The sequence below is a fragment of the Pristis pectinata genome, chromosome 6 (assembly GCF_009764475.1).
Source record: "Pristis pectinata isolate sPriPec2 chromosome 6, sPriPec2.1.pri, whole genome shotgun sequence".
Taxonomy (NCBI): domain Eukaryota; kingdom Metazoa; phylum Chordata; class Chondrichthyes; order Rhinopristiformes; family Pristidae; genus Pristis; species Pristis pectinata.
The window spans coordinates 89899852-89918660 of record NC_067410.1 but is presented as its reverse complement, the minus strand read 5'-3'; the positions used below and the strand labels follow the sequence as shown (position 1 = coordinate 89918660).

Below are 18809 nucleotides of genomic sequence, written 5' to 3'. Positions count from 1 at the left end.
TTTTACCTCATACATTTACAGAACAAATGCCTATACATCTGAATGGAACTTGAACAATTCTGCTGTTGGTTCTAATATGCATGCTGCTTGCTAATACTGTGGTTTATTTTCTGTAGCAATACTACGCAAACAGAGGCCAGCAACAGAACAGCGCTTCCAGGGTTCAGAGTAGTGCAGCGACTCGACCTGTGGCCTCTGCTACCCATGTCTACCAACCTGGCTCACAGACTATTATGATGATGACAACACAACAGATACCTGCATATCAGTCACAAGGACCTTATTATGTACCAAGCCAGGCAAGAACCTTCTCTAAATGGGCATATTTTAATCTTTTGGGATACAGTTAGTTTTCAGAAACTTTACTTTGATTGTCATCTAATTAATAACTGTAGCAAAAAAGAATGCTTATAATCATAGTTGAAACCCTGTCCTGTTAAGAAAACAAAACTTCATTGTAAATTTCCATTAAGAATGCATTTATATACAAGTCCTTGCTAATCCCATTAATGAATAGCCTGAACTGCATGAAATTGCCACAATTGCTTATTTATAATTTTAAATTTTGTCAGGCTCCCAAATTCTGAAGTAATGCAATAAAGCAGTTTCCTCGTGGATCCTTGTATGCCTAATTCTGCCTAACTTTGCCCTTGGACTATTTCTGCACTTTATTTCCTTTTCATGATTCGACAGTCTTCATTGTTTATTGTCAAACTAATCCATAATTGCAAATGTAGCTTGCATAAATTCTTTAACCATATGTTCCATTGAATCAAACTATAGTGTCCTTTGTCAACTCATTGAATCTACATTATTTTTTCCATAGTTCTGATATTCTTTAAGAGGGAGCCCTAATATATTGTTGATGCTATAGAAATGGCCCAAAGTGAGTCGCACCAAATCAGCATAGTTGTCTTGCTTTTTCCTCAAGGCCCTATTTTCCATACTTGTAGCATTTTTCACCAGCAATCCTTCCTCAGAGGCTCCGAGTTATCTTCAACACCTTTTAACAATGCTAGCATGCATAGATTCATTTCTGATATTTTTCTCAAACTGCATACTTTGTATTTCTCGAGTATCTACTTGTTCCCAATTCTAATTTCTCATAGTTTGCAGTTTTGTACTCTTGTCAGGATAAGTTGAGTAAATGGAGAATTTTAAGTCCTAACTGGATCTTCAGGACATCAGACTATGTTTTTGTTAAAAAGCAAAGCATTCTACAACTTTCTTCTAAATGAATGCAAGTAGCTATTCTTTTAACCTATATTACGTGTGTACAAAGGGCTGAAGTTTTACCAGGTTGATCTAGCTTGAGCTTCTCAAAAAAGTTGCTTCATTAAATTGTTACTTTTTTTTAAGTGGTCATTGAGACAGTAAGTGGTAATTGTTTTTACTTCCAGTTTCTCGTTCAGATTGAAAGTCTGTTGAGATTTGCTTGGTATAATGCAGTTTTTTTTTAAAGTCATTCCACAATCTAATCAAATATATTAACAATTTGTATCAATCAATATTGATGGAGCATTAGAAGTAAATTTTTGCAAGTCAATTTATAGCCAGAAGTTAATGCTAAGGTTAAATTTGGTTTTGTTTTACAGTTTCGTTCCTCATTCGTACAGCCAACTCAGCAGTATCCTGTTCCACCTGGAACTGGATTTTATTCAAATCCAAATCCTGGGGAGTACCCTTATGGTAAGATATTTGTAACTGTCTAGTGGTCTTGCTTGGAGGCTGTTCAAGACATTGTTTGAATTGAGAAAAGAATTAGAAAATTTTGTGCCACCATTAACAAAATGCTATTAGTTAATGTTCCTGTAGGAGAGCCGGCTGATATTAGCATTAAAACATGTGCCTTTTCATTTTAATCTGAATTCAAATTGAGCCCAAACTAACATAGTTGAAAATTCCTGTGTAAATGTGCTTGTCCATCAACTGTTTCTAATGGTCTTGAATCCGTAAAATTTGCAATGATTTGACTTGATCCTCCTCTGTATCCCTCTACTGCAAGTATATCCTTCCTTTAATATGAAGACAATAATCTAGATGCAAAATAACCAGGGAACAATATACTTGAAGCAACATACGTCTACACTTGTATCCATCCTCTTGTAATAAAGGCCAATATTTGTCTTCAGTTGTTTGTGTATCTGCATGTTAAGTATGTGGTTTGTTTACTCCGAACACTCTCATCTTTCAGTTGCTCACCATTTGAAATATTCACTGCCTTTTATGACCTCTCATTTTTCCACCTGTGCCCCCGTGAACCCTCCTGACTGTCCACATTGCCACTTTGGTTTACATAATTGGCAAACTTTGTTATACTTCATACCCTCAATCCAAATCATTAAGCAGCTAATGTTAAGCAGCCATTTTGACTCTGCCTAATCCTTCCATTGCTTTCCAAGTTTCCTGTTATCACTTCCCTTGTTATATAGTCTGGTATTTTCTAACTGGTATAGAGTGTGGGCTCCTCGTGGATGGCGGCCGCAGTTGGGCCAGGGTCACTGTGGTGGCGTTGCGCTGGCCGCTGCGCTACCATGCCTGCCCCTAGCACTTTGTGCGTAGTACACTCTTCCTTGCCAACATCCCATTTCCACCTGCCGTACCAGCATTCTTGATTTTTGTGCTTCATTGAGAAGATTTCTACGTACAAAAGTTTCGGGTAGATTTTTCTTCAATTTGACAAAATTATCCCTTTTGAATGCTGCAAATGAGTCTGCCCCATCTCAGTCCATTTCAGACCCTCACTCCTGCCATATCAAAATGGTTTCCTTGTGCCATTTCTAGTTCTTGATCTTCCAATGAAAATAGTTTCTTTCCCTTTATGACTGATATGTGTGCAAACTATAAAATGCACTGCAGATGCATTTTTTTTTCTACCCTTTGTGATTTTAAAAGCCTCTGTCAGATCTTACAACTTCTGAGAAGAATAGCCCAACTTGTCTGCTCACAGAGATAATTCCTGAAATACTTCCAGGAAATGGCTCCTCTAAATTTGAAGGCAGAATACAAGGTTAACAGCAGGACCCTTAGCAGTGTGGAGGAACAGAGGGATCTTGGGGTTAAGTCCATAGATCTCTCAAGTTTGCCGCGCAGGTCAATAGACACATGAATGATAGAGGAATGGAGGGCTATGTGGGAGGGAAGGGTTAGATAGATCTTAGAGCAGGATAAAATGTCGGCACAGCATGGTGGGCTGAAGGGCCTGTACTGTAATGTTTTATGTTCTAAGAAGGCATATGGTGTGTTGGCCTTCATTAGTCGGGATATTGAGTTCAAGAGCCACGAGGTGATGTTGCAGCTCTATAGAACTCTGGTTAGACCACACGGAGATTGTGTTCATTTCTGGTTGCCTCATTATAGGAAGGATGTGGAAGCTTTAGAGAGGGTGCAGAGGAGATTTACCATGATGCTGCCTGAATTGGAGAGCATGTCTTATGAGGATAGGTTGAGCAACCTAAGGCCTTTCTCTTTGGAGAGGAGGAGGAGGATGAGAGGTGACTTGATAGAGGTGTACAAGAGGCATAGATTGAGTGGACAGTCAGAGACTTTTTCCCAGGGTGACAATGGCTAACACGAGGAGGCATAATTTTAAGGTGATTGGAGGAAGGTATAAGGGGGATGTCAGGGGTAAGTTTTTTTACACGGAGAGTGGGGGTGCATGGAATGCACTGCCAGCAGAGGTTGTGGGCACAGACACATTTAAGAGACTCTTAGATAGACACATGATTGATAGAGGAATGGAGGGCTATGTGGGAGGGAAGGGTTAGATAAATCTTAGAGCAGGATAAAATGTCAGCATAACATTGGGCTGAAGGGCCTGTACTGTGCTGTTACGTTCTGTATGGTGTCTTGTTTGATCCTTGTTTCTTAAACCAGTGGAGTCACATTTGCTATTTCCCCATCTCTAGGAACCATTCTAAAATTTAGGAAGATGACATCCAGTGCAGCTATCATTTTCAAACCCTTAAAATGTAGGTAATCAGACCCTGGGGAATTTTTTGTCCCACAGTCCCATATTTAAATTTCAATATCACCTTGTCTTTTCTGTTGAACTTTCTAAATTTTCCCTCAACAGAAGCCTTCAACCAACTCTCCCATTAGTTTCAAACCTTATAGTCCTAATCATTCAATTAGTCATCTCATAGAGAGAAGCAGCATAAAAACAGGCCTTTCAGCTGTGTGTGTGCCAACCATTGACCGCCCATTTGCATTAATCCCATGTTTTATTCTCCCCACATTCTCATCAACTCTTTCCCCCTCCCCCCCCCCCCAAATTTCTAGCACTAGGGGAAATTTACAGTGGCCAACTAACTTACCAACCAGCATGGTATATGGGAGGAATTCAGAGCACCCAGAGAAAACATGAAAATTCTACATGTGGCAACCAAAATTGGGATTGAACCTGTGAGTCAGTGGCTCTACTAATTGCACCACAACGCTGTGATATGCTCTGATGCTGGTGTGATTTAAGTAAAGCCCATCCCAACAGAACAACTATTTTCCCTGGTATTGGTGCTTGTGCCCGATGAATTGATGCCCATTTCTACCACACCAGATGCACTTAAATTTTCTGATTTTATTTACCAATGCCAATTTGGACATGGCTTGGATGGGAACTCAGAAATAATTTTTGTGGTTCATAATTTTTAATTTGGGCCATAGTTGCTGATAATCCTTTTGCACAATTGCTCCTTTTTTACTCCTATTATTGGTAGGAGTTTAGCTAACTTGTTCTGTTTTTCATTTTTGAAACTGCACTGCTGGTTCTGAATTGTGCATTTCATAAACAGCCACAATTCTATTTTATGTAATATTGAGCCCAAAATGAGCAGTTTCACTTTCTGCAATGAACACCAAATATTGATGTTTAAACCCCATCTACAATAAGGCTCCATTGTTATTGTATGGGTCCATCCGTACCATTCTACTGGATTTTTCTAGTCTATCTAGCAGCTTTTTGAAATGTATTTGAAGTATATACTAACACTTAATTTTTAGATAGATTTCAATCATGATTCTAGCCATCAGGGAGAGGGTAGTTGAGGTTCATTTTCAAATCTTATTGCAGCATTACATCAATGAATTCTGCTAGAGCCCAGCAAATGGCATATTTATACCTGATCAGATTTCATTGGGGAGAATGTAATACTGATGCAAAAAATTAGTTGTGCTTTTTGCTTCCAGTAAAAGCAGAAAAGCTATTTTCAGATGCCAGACCTAATGCATGGTTTAGTGCCAGATAACATTTAGTGTCATGTGGTTTGTCATAATGGTGCAACTGTTTTGCAAAGGTAGATATATTAAACAAGATATGAAGATTAGGATTGCTGTTTGGGCTAATGCCTATTTGGGCTAATGCCTACAATTGCACATGATAGAAAATTTTGTTTTTAAAAGCACACTATTGGTGGGCTAAGGAAAATAGTGGTGTTTCAGTCTCCTGCATCATGGAATGGAAGAGCACAGATATGTGTTCAATTTCATGACATGGTAAGTTCCTCCTAGTTTCTGTCAAGCTTGTAGATGTGCTATCACTGCAAGGGTTTTTATATGCATCAGACCAACTTGATGTATTTTCATAGACTGCACTAATACAGTCAGGCCTGCTTTCCCCATAATTTATGAATTATGAATTTTCATTGTTATTTTCATGCATCAATATGAATTTTAACAGAAAATTTGTTATTGGAGATAGAGTAATACATTTTTATTCTTAAAACTTGTTTAAAATCAATTGGTATTGCAGTAGTTTGAAACCAGTGAGTTTTTGTAATTTACAGCAAATTCAGTGCTTTGGACTGTTTTCTAATGTTTGCAGAAATCCTGAATAAAGTTGATTGGATTTTAGGTTTATTGATTATTAGTAACAATTGGCTTTGATCCAGTTTGTATTAGCATCAAGACGAAGGAAATGTTTTTCTGGCTTTTTAAAAATTCTCTTGGTAATTGTCTCTGATTCATGCATCCAAAACAAGTGGTTGTTGTCTAAATGTCTACCTTATTGAAAATGAGTAGATTCAAGTTCTCCAGTGCCATGTATATTAAGAAGTTGGCATATCCTAATGCTGTTAGCAGCAGGAGCTTTTACTCGTTTATTGGATATTTTAATTTAAAGTTATTTGAAAAATCTTGAATGAGATCATTAGTTGGTTAGTTTGAATTGTGTTTAAGAAGTCTGGTCTGATGACTGTCCTGAATATCTCAATTACAATGGCTGTATCATTTGTATTGGTTTATTATTGTCAGTAATACCAAGGTACAGTGAAAAGCTTGTCTTACAAACCGATCGTACGGGTCAATTCATTACACAGTGCAGTTACATTGAGTTAGTACAGAGTGCATTGAAGTAGTACAGGTAAAAACAATAACAGTATAGAGTAAAGTGTCACAGCTACAGAGAGAGTGCAGTGCAATAAGGTGCAAGGTCACAACAAGGTAGATCGTGAGGTCATAGTCCATCTCATCGTATAAGGGAACTGTTCAATAGTCTTATCATAGTGGGGTAGAAGCTGTCCTTAAGTCTGGTGGTACGTGCCCTCAGGTTCCTGTATCTCCTACCCGATTGGAGAGGAGAGAATGTCCCGGGTGGGTGGGGTCTTTGATTATGTTGGCTGCTACACCAAGACAACGACAGGTAAAGGCAGAGTCCAAGGAGGGGAGGCTGGTGTCCGTGATGTGCTGGGCTGTGTGCGCAATTCTCTGCAGCTTCTTGCGGTCCTGGGCGGAGCAGTTGCCGTACCAAGCCGTGAAGCATCCAGATAGGATGCTTTCTATGGTGCATCAGTAAAAGCTGGTGAGAGTCAAAGGGGACAAACCAAATTTCTTAAGCCTCCAGAGGAAGTAGAGGTGCTGGTGAGCTTTCTTGTATCACTTGTATAAGGGAAAAGCTAACTTGTTTTTGGTTGCTATCTAGCAGTACTTGAAGAGGAGTGTTTGAGACAGTATACTGGGTTGAGTTGTGACCTGTACAAAATCAAATAGCCCTCTGCTCATGCAGCAGGTATATCCATTTAAGAGAATGCTAACTTGAACATTTATGCTTGTAGTACCATGGCCCAATATGAGGGTACCTCTTTAGAGTGAAGAAAGCAAAGTAGATGAAAAAGTTTGATATGTTTGAATATTCATGGACCAGCCACTTTTTTAGTCTCCTGCTTTTGAGGTGAAGATTCAACTTGAATTGCTTTGTTATTCTGAGGGGAAACTGCACAACCTAAGATACCTTATTATCAGATCCTTTGTTTCTAAAGACTTTTGCAAATTATACTGGTATTGTTTAACTGAGAATTTTTAGTAAAAAGGCAATTAACATCGTAAAGCAGCATCCTAAAAGCTTATGTCCAGAAGTGGTTGTCAAAATGATTGAAAACATAATAGCCAGAGCCAGCCATAAGGTCCCTTGAGTCTGCTCTGCCATTCAGTAAGGTTGAGGCTCATTCTGTCGCAAGTTCATTTTTGCTGTGTGAATTATCTTCTGTTTTTCTTAGTTCCAAAAAAAAACTTGCATCCTGTGTCTTCAGTGTAGTCCTACAATAGAGAATTCCAAAGATTTCACACCCTCTGCACAAAGAAATTACTGTGTGCTTCAATCCTAAAGGGTAAACCCTAAAATGGCAACGATCCCATGAAAACCTCTTTCAAAAGAAGTAGTCCCTAATTTTTACAACTGTATTGAGTTTAGATAAGTCCTTGCTCCATCTCTCTTCAGAAGATATTCCTTTCTTCCCAGGAATTACTCTCTCTGCCTTGATTACTGTCAAACCAGTTCAGTGCTGCAGATAAGGTTTTGCCAAAGCTCTGTACAATTTTAGCAAGACTCTGTGTACTCCATACCTGCTGCAGTAAAGGCCAATATACCACTTACCATCCTAATTGCTTGCTTTACATGCTTATTCACTTTCAGTACACATGACTCGGCACTCTTGGCATGGTATCATTGTTGAATTTAAAGTCAGTGCAATGCATTTTTTTCAGGACAGAATTGTGAATAGCTGGAAGTGCAGTGTTGATCCGAATGATGCTGTCAACCTCTATTTGTTTATTCCTATTATTTTATGTCCTCTAACCAATATTTTATAAATGCTTTAAAGTTTCCTTCTTCCCATTCTTCTCTTTAAACCCCCTTCCCACCCCCAAAATAAACTCAGATACTTTTTGTGTGATATCTTAAAAGTTTTGAAGATGAGTTGTTTTTCATCTTGGTTACAAAGAAACAATTAGTAAACATGTTTTTTAAAAAAACTTTGAGCAGCCTTTTACAATGCAATGGGAGGTTTCATCAATTACTTTATGAAATGTGACCATGTATGGACAATTTGTCAATTCGCTGTGCGTTTGTCAGTGAATTGGAAGTGCATGTTATTGCTTTTAAAGTTGGATTGAGCAGAATAGTTTGCATTATGTTTACAATGCTGACCATATTTTTTCCACTGTTAGTATACTTCTGCATGTATTGTGCTTTGCTAGAATCAGCAGTTAATCTTTAACGAGGACTATTTGAAGTGATTTAGACTTTATACTGTACACTTCCACATTTGAAATTGGAAAACTAAGTGCACTTGCCTCAGCTAATTTTAAGGGTGTAAACATTTTGAACAAGTGTTAATGCTAAATTAGGTAGTCTGGAGTTGGATCTTTTTTTTTATTTTGTGGCTGTTCTTGTTGTTGGAATCTAAATATAGTCTGTGCTCCTTTTAAAGTCAATAATGCAGTTATCTGAGTGCAAGATCTTTATTTCATGTTTCAATGACCACTGCAGTTTTAAAAACAAAAAAAAGTTAAGTGGAAGGGAACATAATTCACTTGCACATTCCCCCTATGACAGCTTGATCAGTGGTTGAAGTTTTTCACTTGTGATGTTTAAATTTTTGGTCAAGTGCTTTCCATGTACTCAAATGGACATGTAAACGTTTCAACATGAAATATTGAAAGGAGGAATAGCCCATTTCATTTTTTCAAATGTTTGCTTTCACCATTTGTGTTGAGGTAGTTTGCAAGTGCCAGTAAGTTCCTTTTGCATTTATTTTTTAAAGGTAGTTGATGGTCCTGATGGATTTCCTAGCTGAATTTGCTGGACCAGTGTAAGTCATTGGTAGACTGTTTTTTGGTGATTGGATTTACTGTAGAATTTGAAATTTTTTGCTTCAAAGTTATTCATAATGGTTAAAATGTACATGGGAATTAAAAGTTTCTGCATACAAAGTTGAAACCAAAATTAGTTTTCAGATTTAGTATCAATATTTTTAGAAGATGCATGCCAAATACAACTCACTGATTCACCACAATAGTTATTTGACTTCCTAACTATTGTGGTAAATCATTGAATAATGTGAAGGTCTTTAAATCTGACTTTTACTCTATTTTCTTTGAACTTCCTTCTGAGATGGGGTACTTCTAGATTGAGATCTCACTTGTGATGCACCATCAGATATTTGTGTATCCACAAGTTGGGGATAATTTTTCAACTGCAATTTTCTTTTCAGCTTTTGCAGTTTTCAGTTTTTGAAATCCTTGTGCTTGTGTAAGAGCATGGATAAGATGTGCTTTTGTGCAGTTTATACCCAGTTTTACTATGCTACACCATTAGTGTCTTTGCCTTCAATGACTTAAGATGCTAAACTCTGAAATTCTAAGTCTTCACTTGTTTTAAGATTGCATAAGATCTTTTTGGTTACTTGCTCCAATAGCTTGTGTGGAGTGACCTTTGAAAAATGGATGTCGTAGTAGAACACATACACGTTGAAAAATGGAGGCTTATACACTCCAATATGTTTGTTAAAGACTTTGTGTATTAAAGCCAGTTCATCAGATATTAAAAGTAAAATCAAAGTTGAAAAGGGTAGTGCAAGCTTGGTTATATTGAGTATCTGTGGCTTATAGGTCAGTAAGGTCCAAGTTCCTGCTCCAGTGTATGCTGAGATTTTTGTAATATAAATTGCTGAGGACTTTCAATACTGAAAACTGTTGTAATGCACTTGTAAGGTAGAATGATGTTCTATTGATGGTGTTTATCGGATCTTCAGAGTTTTTGTATGTGATTTTTAGATGAAGGGTCATAGTCCTACAGCACAAATGGGCCTTTGGCCCACCATGTTCATGCTGACTAAACTAAACACATTTACCAGCATTTGGTCTATGGCCTTCAATGGGTTGGAAATTCATGTGCTCAATCAGGTGTTCTTCAAATGTTCTGAGTACCTGCCTCCACCATCACCCTGCTGAGCGTATTCCAGAATGGGTGAAAACATATTTCCTCTGATCCCTTCTAACCCTCTTACTCCTGATTTTAGATGCCTCTGCTATGGGGAAGAGGTTCTCACTATCCATCTATCTATGCTTCCCATAATTTTGTATACCACCTCTCAGGTTCTTCTTGGCCTCCTCCATTTCAAGGAAAAACTTATTTAGTCTCTCCTTATAATTGAAACATTCCATTCCAGGCAGTGTTCTGCTAAATCTCTACACCCTCTCCAATGCAAGCATGACTTGCTTATAATGGTTAAGCTACTGGAGATTGTTGCACATTTATGAAGCAGTAAACTAGCAAGAAATCAAAGATGTCACAGTGAAGTGAGAAAATTAGAAAAGGAAGTATTCTAGTTTTTGTGCTCAAATTAGTGTGCCTCATAGTGCAGCCAGAATTTAGCATTCAACTATGAAAACTAAAAGTGGGTTAATGAAGCAATGGAAAATTTGTCCAAAACTCTAAAGCAATTAATGTTAAATTCAAAGGGAAGACGTCCATCCATCCAAGATTTAGCTCCTGTGTTTGAAAAGTAATTGTTTATATTGTGACTTTTAAAGTATTTCTCCAGATTGCTACTATGAATGTCTTCTAGCCGGTAAGCATTTGAAGGAAGGCATTTATAATATGGATGTTAGATTGTTGAGAAGAGGGAAGTTGAGACTGCATTTTTCTTTGAAGGTTCGGGGTATAACAGCAATGTGTATTCTAATGTATATACTTGACTTTTGCATTCTAGGTAGTTGGTGACTAATGTTTTTTCATTCTGGTCTTTCTGTAATTTCTTCGGTGAGAGAAGCCAATAATTCTTATCTATTTCAGTTTTTAGCATTAACTTGGTTTCCTACAAACTTTACGTTATTAATAATCCTGAAGTAGATTTTTTTCTCAAAAGGAAACATCAGAGGTTGACTGTTAAAGGATGGGCTATTCTTTATGTTGCTGAAACTTTGTCTCTTCAGGAACCTATTATCCAGCAACACAAGGAGTGCAACCATATTCTGCGCCAGTGGCACCTGCCACTGTTATGATAAATCCAACACAGCCACAAATGCCTCCAAAAAGAGAACGTAAACAGGTAGGTCTATGCTAAACTGCCATCTCCTGGGTTGGCTATTTCAATTTTTTGCCAATATTGAATTCTTCTCATTATTGTCAAGAAACTTAAAACTATAGGTAAATTGGGTAAATATTCAGTGAGATGTTTCTACTGAAAATTAACTGCCTTTTACGCTTCTAAATTAGCTGCTGTTATATTCTAGCGTAGTTGATGCTGGGATTGATGCGAAAGTTCTTGCTCTAATGCCCTCTATTTCCTGACAAAAGAATATAATTTACAATACCAATTTTATTTTGACAGCAGAACTTTGAAGCCCTTCAAACTTGGAAAAGCATTTCAAAGAAGATGTTTATTAGCAATAGTGCTTAATTAAAAATGCAAATTAATGTGTTTATTTAAATTAAATGGGTACTTTAAATACTGCCCATGTGGGTTTTGAAAGAAGCAGTGCAGTCCTTGCATTTGTGATCTGCACAGGCAATGGGTTTGGATGGAGCCAGCCAGTTTGGCAATGTGTGTTGCATTAGGATTGTACTGTATTAGGATGAAAGACTTGTTGATGTCCCAATCTCAAATTTGTGGTTTGCACAGACCCCAAATGTCAATTCTTTACCTTCAGGGTAAAAGCAGTCTGCCAGCAACATCCCATTTACTTGTTGACCTGGTTGCCCCTTTCCTCTCTGTGTTACACCTGAGGTGAAGCTGTACCTAGAATTGCAACAGTGATAAGTTTGTGAATGAAAACCACAATATGGTAATTGCTCTCCTGCTGGAGATGATTGTCCAGCAGTAAGGACTGCAGTTAACAGATGCGTGCAGGGACCTAGAGGTGTTTGTCTTGCTGTCATTGGGGTTTTTTTTTACAGGTCTTGCCTGATCTGTACACTGGTTTCTTCTATAGTGTCATCCTCTCTCCCCCTCCTCATTCACTACAGCTTTAAAATTGCACTATTGATTCTGGATCTGTGTTAAATTCTGATAAATTGATATACATAAAATTATCACTTTGTATTATGCAAAGTTCTGCTGCTTATCCTTCTCTCAGTATCGGTTTTCACAAGTGTTGGGTGCCTTGCTATAACGTATTCCAAAATAGCTCCTCTAAGTTTGAGGGTAGTAACCAAGCCATTGATAATCAACCCATTGTTGCCGATAGAAGGGATGAAAGACATTGGGAAGATGGAATTTAGAGGAACAAGGATCTGTAAGGTTTGTATGATGGGAAGAGCTTACAAGGAATATGAAGGGGCAAACCTATGGAGCGATGTGAAATTTAAAGTGCATTTTGAAAAATGTTTCCATTACTTGCAATGAATTTAATCATTTGACAGTCTTTATTTTGCTTAGCTTGGTATAATGCTGTGAATTGCTTTAGGATTGAGAAGAGTTTCTTGCTGAACTTGTAGCAGTCATCTGGCCTCTAAAGGTAGTAAATAGCTGGAGTTTGTGTAGCATCTTTCATGACCTTGAAACTTCCCAAAGAACTTGAGCACGTGGTTCTGAAGGGCTGCCACTTGTGTAGGCAGAAAAAGCTGTAATTATATGCATATGATTTCACAATAATTCTTCTGTTGGTAGCCCAGAATATAATGGTCTATTTTGAGTTAGACTCATAACCTTTTAGTTCAAATTGCTTGGAATGGATTTCCTGGAAATGCAAGTCATTTGTGGACATGGTGATGTATTAGGAACCAGTAGTTTATTTCTATAACCAATTAACTTTTAAGTTTAATGGTTGTAAAATTAGATTAGTAACTAGAAGAAAATGGATGTATGTTGAATTAAATAAGATGCAGGATGAGTAAAAGGCAAGATTGGATTGATGAGAGTGAGAAAGAAAAATAACTAATTTGAAATATATAATTTTGTAATAAGAACTAGAAACAATTTACTACTGCAGATTAAGAGGGGCTCATCTTAGAGGTGGGAAGATTGAGAAACATTGCAAAAGTATAAATCCAGTCATTTGAAAGGATTCTTGCATTGGTAAATGTAGTCTACCTTTCTGCAGTAAATTTCATAATTTGGTTGATTGTGAGCTCTGGCCTTTTGAGTCATATGGTAGACTGTGCACACAATCACAATGTTGGTGCTTTGCAACTCATGGCATTTATTTTCATTGGTATGAATTGCTTAGTTTTTAAAAGCACCATGTGCATTTAACTTCATTTTATGTACCCAGCGAGTACTCAAATGTATTTCCTTTTTGAAAAACTGGCAGAGAAAATAGCTGCAGTTTCTTGTACTACCATGCAATCCTGTACACCTGCTTGAACAGATAGGGACTCTGATTAATGGCTGGGCTAAAAGACTGTACCTCATCAGTTGCTGACCTGCTGAATCACTCCTCAGTGTTGCACTTTGGATTTCCCTGTAATGAGTTTTGATCCAATGATTTTGATTCTCGTTATCAATAAGTCATCCTCTCAATGTTCTTGATGTTGTGATGGCAAATGAAGTGGAATTGAATTCTGCATAATATTGCTAGGCTTCTTGTTTGGGCTGATGTGAGCCTATACTGATCCCTCGTTCTTTCCTCGATACTTTCATATCCTTTGCTTTTATTTTCTTTCCCCCTATAGAGCCTGCCACACTGCTATTTGTGTGTAGGGAAATGAAGAGTGTTGGCCTTAGTAACCGAAGTGCTTAATGTCACATTGCTAATCTGATCACAGTTAAACTAGAGAGGACCTAGTTGGTGTTTGCTCTTGCTCTCTTGGTTTATTGTTTGTTGGATGTCTAGAGTTTCATCTAGCAATCTGCCATTATTTCCATGTTTTGTACTTTGTGGGTTTCCACTGGAAACTGTGGATAAGAACATTTTAAAAAAAGGGAGTAGGCCATTCAGCACAATAAGATCATTTACTTCCTGCCTCTTCCCTGCACTAGCACAAATCCCTAATTTTTCTCAATATGTAAAAATCTATCCATCCATTTGTCTTGATTTTACTCAGCAAATGAGCTTCCAGAGCTGCCTTGGGTAAAGAATTCCAAAGATTTGCTGCCCTCTGAGTGAAAAAGTTAAATTTTAAATCTTTGAAAGTGAGTGTAGAGGTATACCTATCTTAATTGGAGTAGTTTTGAGTTGGAAATACAGTGACACTTATGACATTAAATTTTGCCTTGTGCATGCATTCTCCGGTGGAAGATGGCTTTTCAACTTGGGCATCTTAGACTTAAAGCTAGCTACGTAAAGTAGTGTCCATTGAGTTCTTAATACATGGAAGTACTTATCACAAAGTTGGTGTTTATTTTTTAAATTGTCAGTTTCTTGTACAATATGTTTTATGATGCCTTATTGGCCTTATTGTTGTTGGGTAGAAAAGAATGAGAATTATGTCATGGCTTTCATGCTTTGAAAATTCACTGTACATTTAGAATCCCCTCAATTTCATTTCAAATTGTGTTGCGGAGATGTAAAGTTTTCCTTTTCTCCTATTCTTTCCTGCCATGAGTTGGTGGTCTTTGTTAATATGAAGCCTACTTCTGTAGAGGAAAGATCAAACAAAGTGAAGTCTCAAATTAATAGATTCTTCTCTCATTGACAACTTTTATAAGCAGGGAGATTCCTTGATGTATCTATTTTCTGGATATTTTACTTAATAGATCCGGATTAGGGATCCAAACCAGGGTGGAAAAGACATCACAGAAGAGATTATGTCTGGAGGAAGATCAGGTTCTACACCAACACCACCACAGGCAAGTAATATATGCTGGGTGCTGGCTCCTACTGTCCTGCTTGTAGAATCTGGGTATGGCTTATGCTTTTCACTTTCCTGATACAGATTTACACTTTTTTAGTTTTATAAATGAAACATTTTAAAAACATAGACATAACTGGCAATATTTATGTACTGCTTAGTACACCGTATTAGATTGTGTAGGAAATATGCAGGCCATTAAGCAAATGTGTCATCTTATTTTTGAAAAATCTTTACCTTTTCTGTTGCAGATTAATTTTGTGCATACTGTTGATCATTTTCGGGGCTTTGCTTTCTAAAATTTCACTTGATTTTGCTACATTTGCAGTGTTACAGCTGCTTTTTGTAGATCTGTCAATTTGGACTTTAACAGTATTTTTCATCTGCCCCTGATTAAACCATAGATACCAATATGCGGAACTTCTAACATTTATTGAACTCTGATGCTCTGAGAACTGTGCGCTGATACACTCCAAATTAAATACAGGAATTGATAGAAATGGTGTCTTCTGTCAGCACCCATGAAGAAAAATGGTTAACAGATTTAGATCAATGACCTAATTAGGACTGGGAAAGTTAGGACTGAAACTTGTGCTAAGTTGCAGAGAAGGCTGGGGAAGGTGAGTGGAGGGGTATTCATAATGGGGGGCAGAAAGAACAAAACAGATGGTCTGTGACAGTTGGAGATGGAGTGAGTGACTAATACAAGTGATATGGTTGAGGGGTGATGGTAAGGCTTAGTGATTAACAGAAGATGACTTGAAGTTACCATTAAGAGGAGATAAACACATCTGAAATTTTCAGAAAGGCAGGGGAAAGAAGTTGCTACCTATTTGCCTGAAATTGTTAAATCTGTTGAAATCTGAAGGTTGAAAGTGCCCAGTCAAAAGATGATATGCTGCTCCTTGAGTTTGCATTGAGTTTCATTGAATCATTGTTGGAGGCTAAAACCTAAAGTCTGAGTGAGAGAGTTGGTGATTCAAGTGACATTCAACTGGAAGTTCGGTCACCATTGCATGCTGAATGGAGGTGTTCTGCAAAGTGTCATCCACTTAGTAATGGATTTCCTCTGTGTAAAGAGGACCACATTATGACCTCCTAATACAGTATTTGTAATTGGAAATATCCAATGGTTTGAATTAAATTTTAAAATGCAAATAACTTAAAACACATTCCCATGCTTAATTATGAAATTTTTGTAACATTTTAGTTATTTAAAACATGTAAATTACCATATTTTTCCTTGAATCAATATAATCATTCAAATGATTGAGCAAGATGTAATGTGCCACAATATGCAATCAGATTCTTGGAGGCTTCCAAAGTCACTTAGACTTGAAGATTGCAGCTAGGAATTTATGGCATGCTTTCAGCCAGCAAATTCAGGGCTGATGCGTTCAAGTGGCTGTTTGGGAGCTTGGAGGAACTTGAAGGCAAAACTGAGCAAAATCCAGGCCATTATTTACTATCCCATATGATGCAAAAAGCAACTTTACTGCAGATCATCGCATTTTTCCCCATTTTCAGTATAATTCTATGCTGCCATCTTCTGCAGCAAGGCTGTTACATAGCACTTTATCTTTGTTTTCTGTTCCTTTTGACATTGGAGGTTTGGTCTTGTGTAGTGCCTTTTAACCCATCTGCTGCTTAGTTCCATCAATACCAGATGTCATCCTGGCATTGTATTCACTATGTTGCAGTCCTGAGTTGGTGTTCCTCAAATCTGCTTGAATGTTTTTGGCATGGGTCATTCACTTTGTCAAAGTATTTAAGTGATTTTTACAACCATGGAATTCTCTGAAATGGCTTGCACTCCAAAAGTAGTATTTGATTGTAATTACATTCTGTTGTCACAAACACTTTGGTACCAAAGTTCATTTTGCAGCAAAAGAATCATGGCTTTGATGTGAAAGAAGTAAATTCTGAAATTTTTCTGACCATTGTCTTAATTCATTGCTAACCACTTGTCTCGGAATTACTCGATTCTGCTATTCAGAAGAATTTTACAATTTTAGACCAAGAAACATAGGAGCAGAATTAGGCTGTTTGGCCCATTTGAGTCTGCTCCGTCATTCAATCATGGCTGATTTATTCTTCTGTCTCAACTCATTTTCCTGCCTTCTCCCCATGACTTTTGACGTCCTTACTAATCAAGAACCTATCAACCTCTGCTTTAAGTATACCCAAAGACTTGTCCTCCACAGCTGTCTGTGGCAATGAATTTCACAGATTTACCACCATCTGGCTAAAGAAATTCTCCCTCATCTCTGTTCTAAAGAGATGTCCTTCTATTGTGAGACTGTGCCCTCTGGTCCTAGATTCTCCCACTGCTGGGAAGCACCCTCTCCATGTCCACTCTCTCCAGGCCTTTCAATATTCGGTAGGTTTCAATGAGATCGCCCCCTCGTCCTTCTAAACTCCAGCGAGTACAGGCCCAGAACCATCAAATCCTCCCTGTATGTTATGCCTTTCGTTCCCAGGATCATTCTTGTAAACCTCCTCTGGACCCTGTCCCATGCCAGCACATCCTTTGGATATGGGGCCCAAAACTGCTCTCAGTATTCCAAATGTGGTCTGACCAACGCCTTATAAAGCCTCAGCATTACATCCTTGGCTTTTATATTCTAGTCCTCTTGAAATGAATGCTAACATTGCATTTGCCTTCCTTACTACCGACTCAACCTGCAACCATTTTGTTCAGGTGTTGTCAGCAAACTGGTTAGCAATTAATGAAGGTTTGATTAACTTGATTAAATTTTTTAAGGATAGTTGAGGTATTTGATATTCACGTAGATTCTAGCTGGACTTTCAACAAGAAGAAGCCCTACCTACAGTGGAAGAAAAGAACAGCTTAGCAACTAGCTTTCAAAACTGTCAAAAACTTAATTGTTTCATTAGTTTTATTTAGATTTAAATTAAATTAATGAAACACATAAATCATTGAAATATTTAAATGTTTAACCAATAAATTCAGACCATAAATAATTGATATACTGGCATGTTTTTAACAGTGCAATTAAAACTTCTTTTTAATTGCTCAACAGCCCTAGCTATTTTCTTTGGAAAAGAGGAGGCTGATGAGATGCAACTGGTGTATAAAATTGAAAGGTCTAGAATGGATAGGAAGGACCGATTTCCTGTAGCAGAATTTGCCATAGCTATGGGACATAGATTTAAGGTAACTGGTAGGAAAAATAGTAGGTGGTAATGCTAAAGTGAGATTAATACTTTTTCATTACTTGACAATGTTAGGTCAGTAACCATATGCCTAGTGGTATTGCCTGTGGATAGGGTGGTAAAATTAGTTCTATGCATATATTCAAATTGTTCAGCATTAGTTTAGCGTTATTGAAATGCGGTCCTGTCAAGCTCCATAATCTTGGTGTTTGGGAATATGGCCACATATTATTCAGATGTTGCATTTAACTGACAAAACTAAAAAAAATATATAAAATATTGTTATGTTGCTAAGCAATCTCACTTTGTTCATATAACTCTTTAGCTAATTAAGATTTCAGCTCTATCCAGTTGCATTTTTAATAAAGAACATTGCCTGTTACTTGAAAAATGTAGCCAGAGTTGAGACCAAAGCACTGTGGATGACAGTGTACAAGGAGAAAGGTCAAGAGAGCAACAACTGATATTTTCTAGTTGGGTGAACAGACATGATTCCAAGATGGTCCAGTATGACTGGCTATCTCCTCTGTTTCAATGCAGAGTTTCCATCCAAAACATTGATTATCTCTTTGCCTTCACACATACTGCCTGACCTGCTGAGTTCCTCTAGTAGCTTGTTTTTTTGCTC

At 37.5% G+C, this 18809-nt stretch overlaps 1 protein-coding gene across 7 annotated transcripts in view; it reads left to right on the top strand.

Annotated features, from left to right (window-relative positions):
- eif4g1a (eukaryotic translation initiation factor 4 gamma, 1a) overlaps positions 1-18809 on the top strand; it is an 87209-nt gene that overhangs the window by 21038 nt on the left and 47362 nt on the right. For all 7 annotated transcript variants that reach the window (XM_052017184.1, XM_052017180.1, XM_052017182.1 and 4 more), the window contains 4 exons: positions 117-299; positions 1596-1689; positions 11206-11321; positions 14910-15002. In XM_052017184.1, coding sequence (XP_051873144.1) covers positions 117-299; positions 1596-1689; positions 11206-11321; positions 14910-15002 — 486 coding nt within the window. The remainder of the gene's footprint in view (positions 1-116; positions 300-1595; positions 1690-11205; positions 11322-14909; positions 15003-18809) is intronic.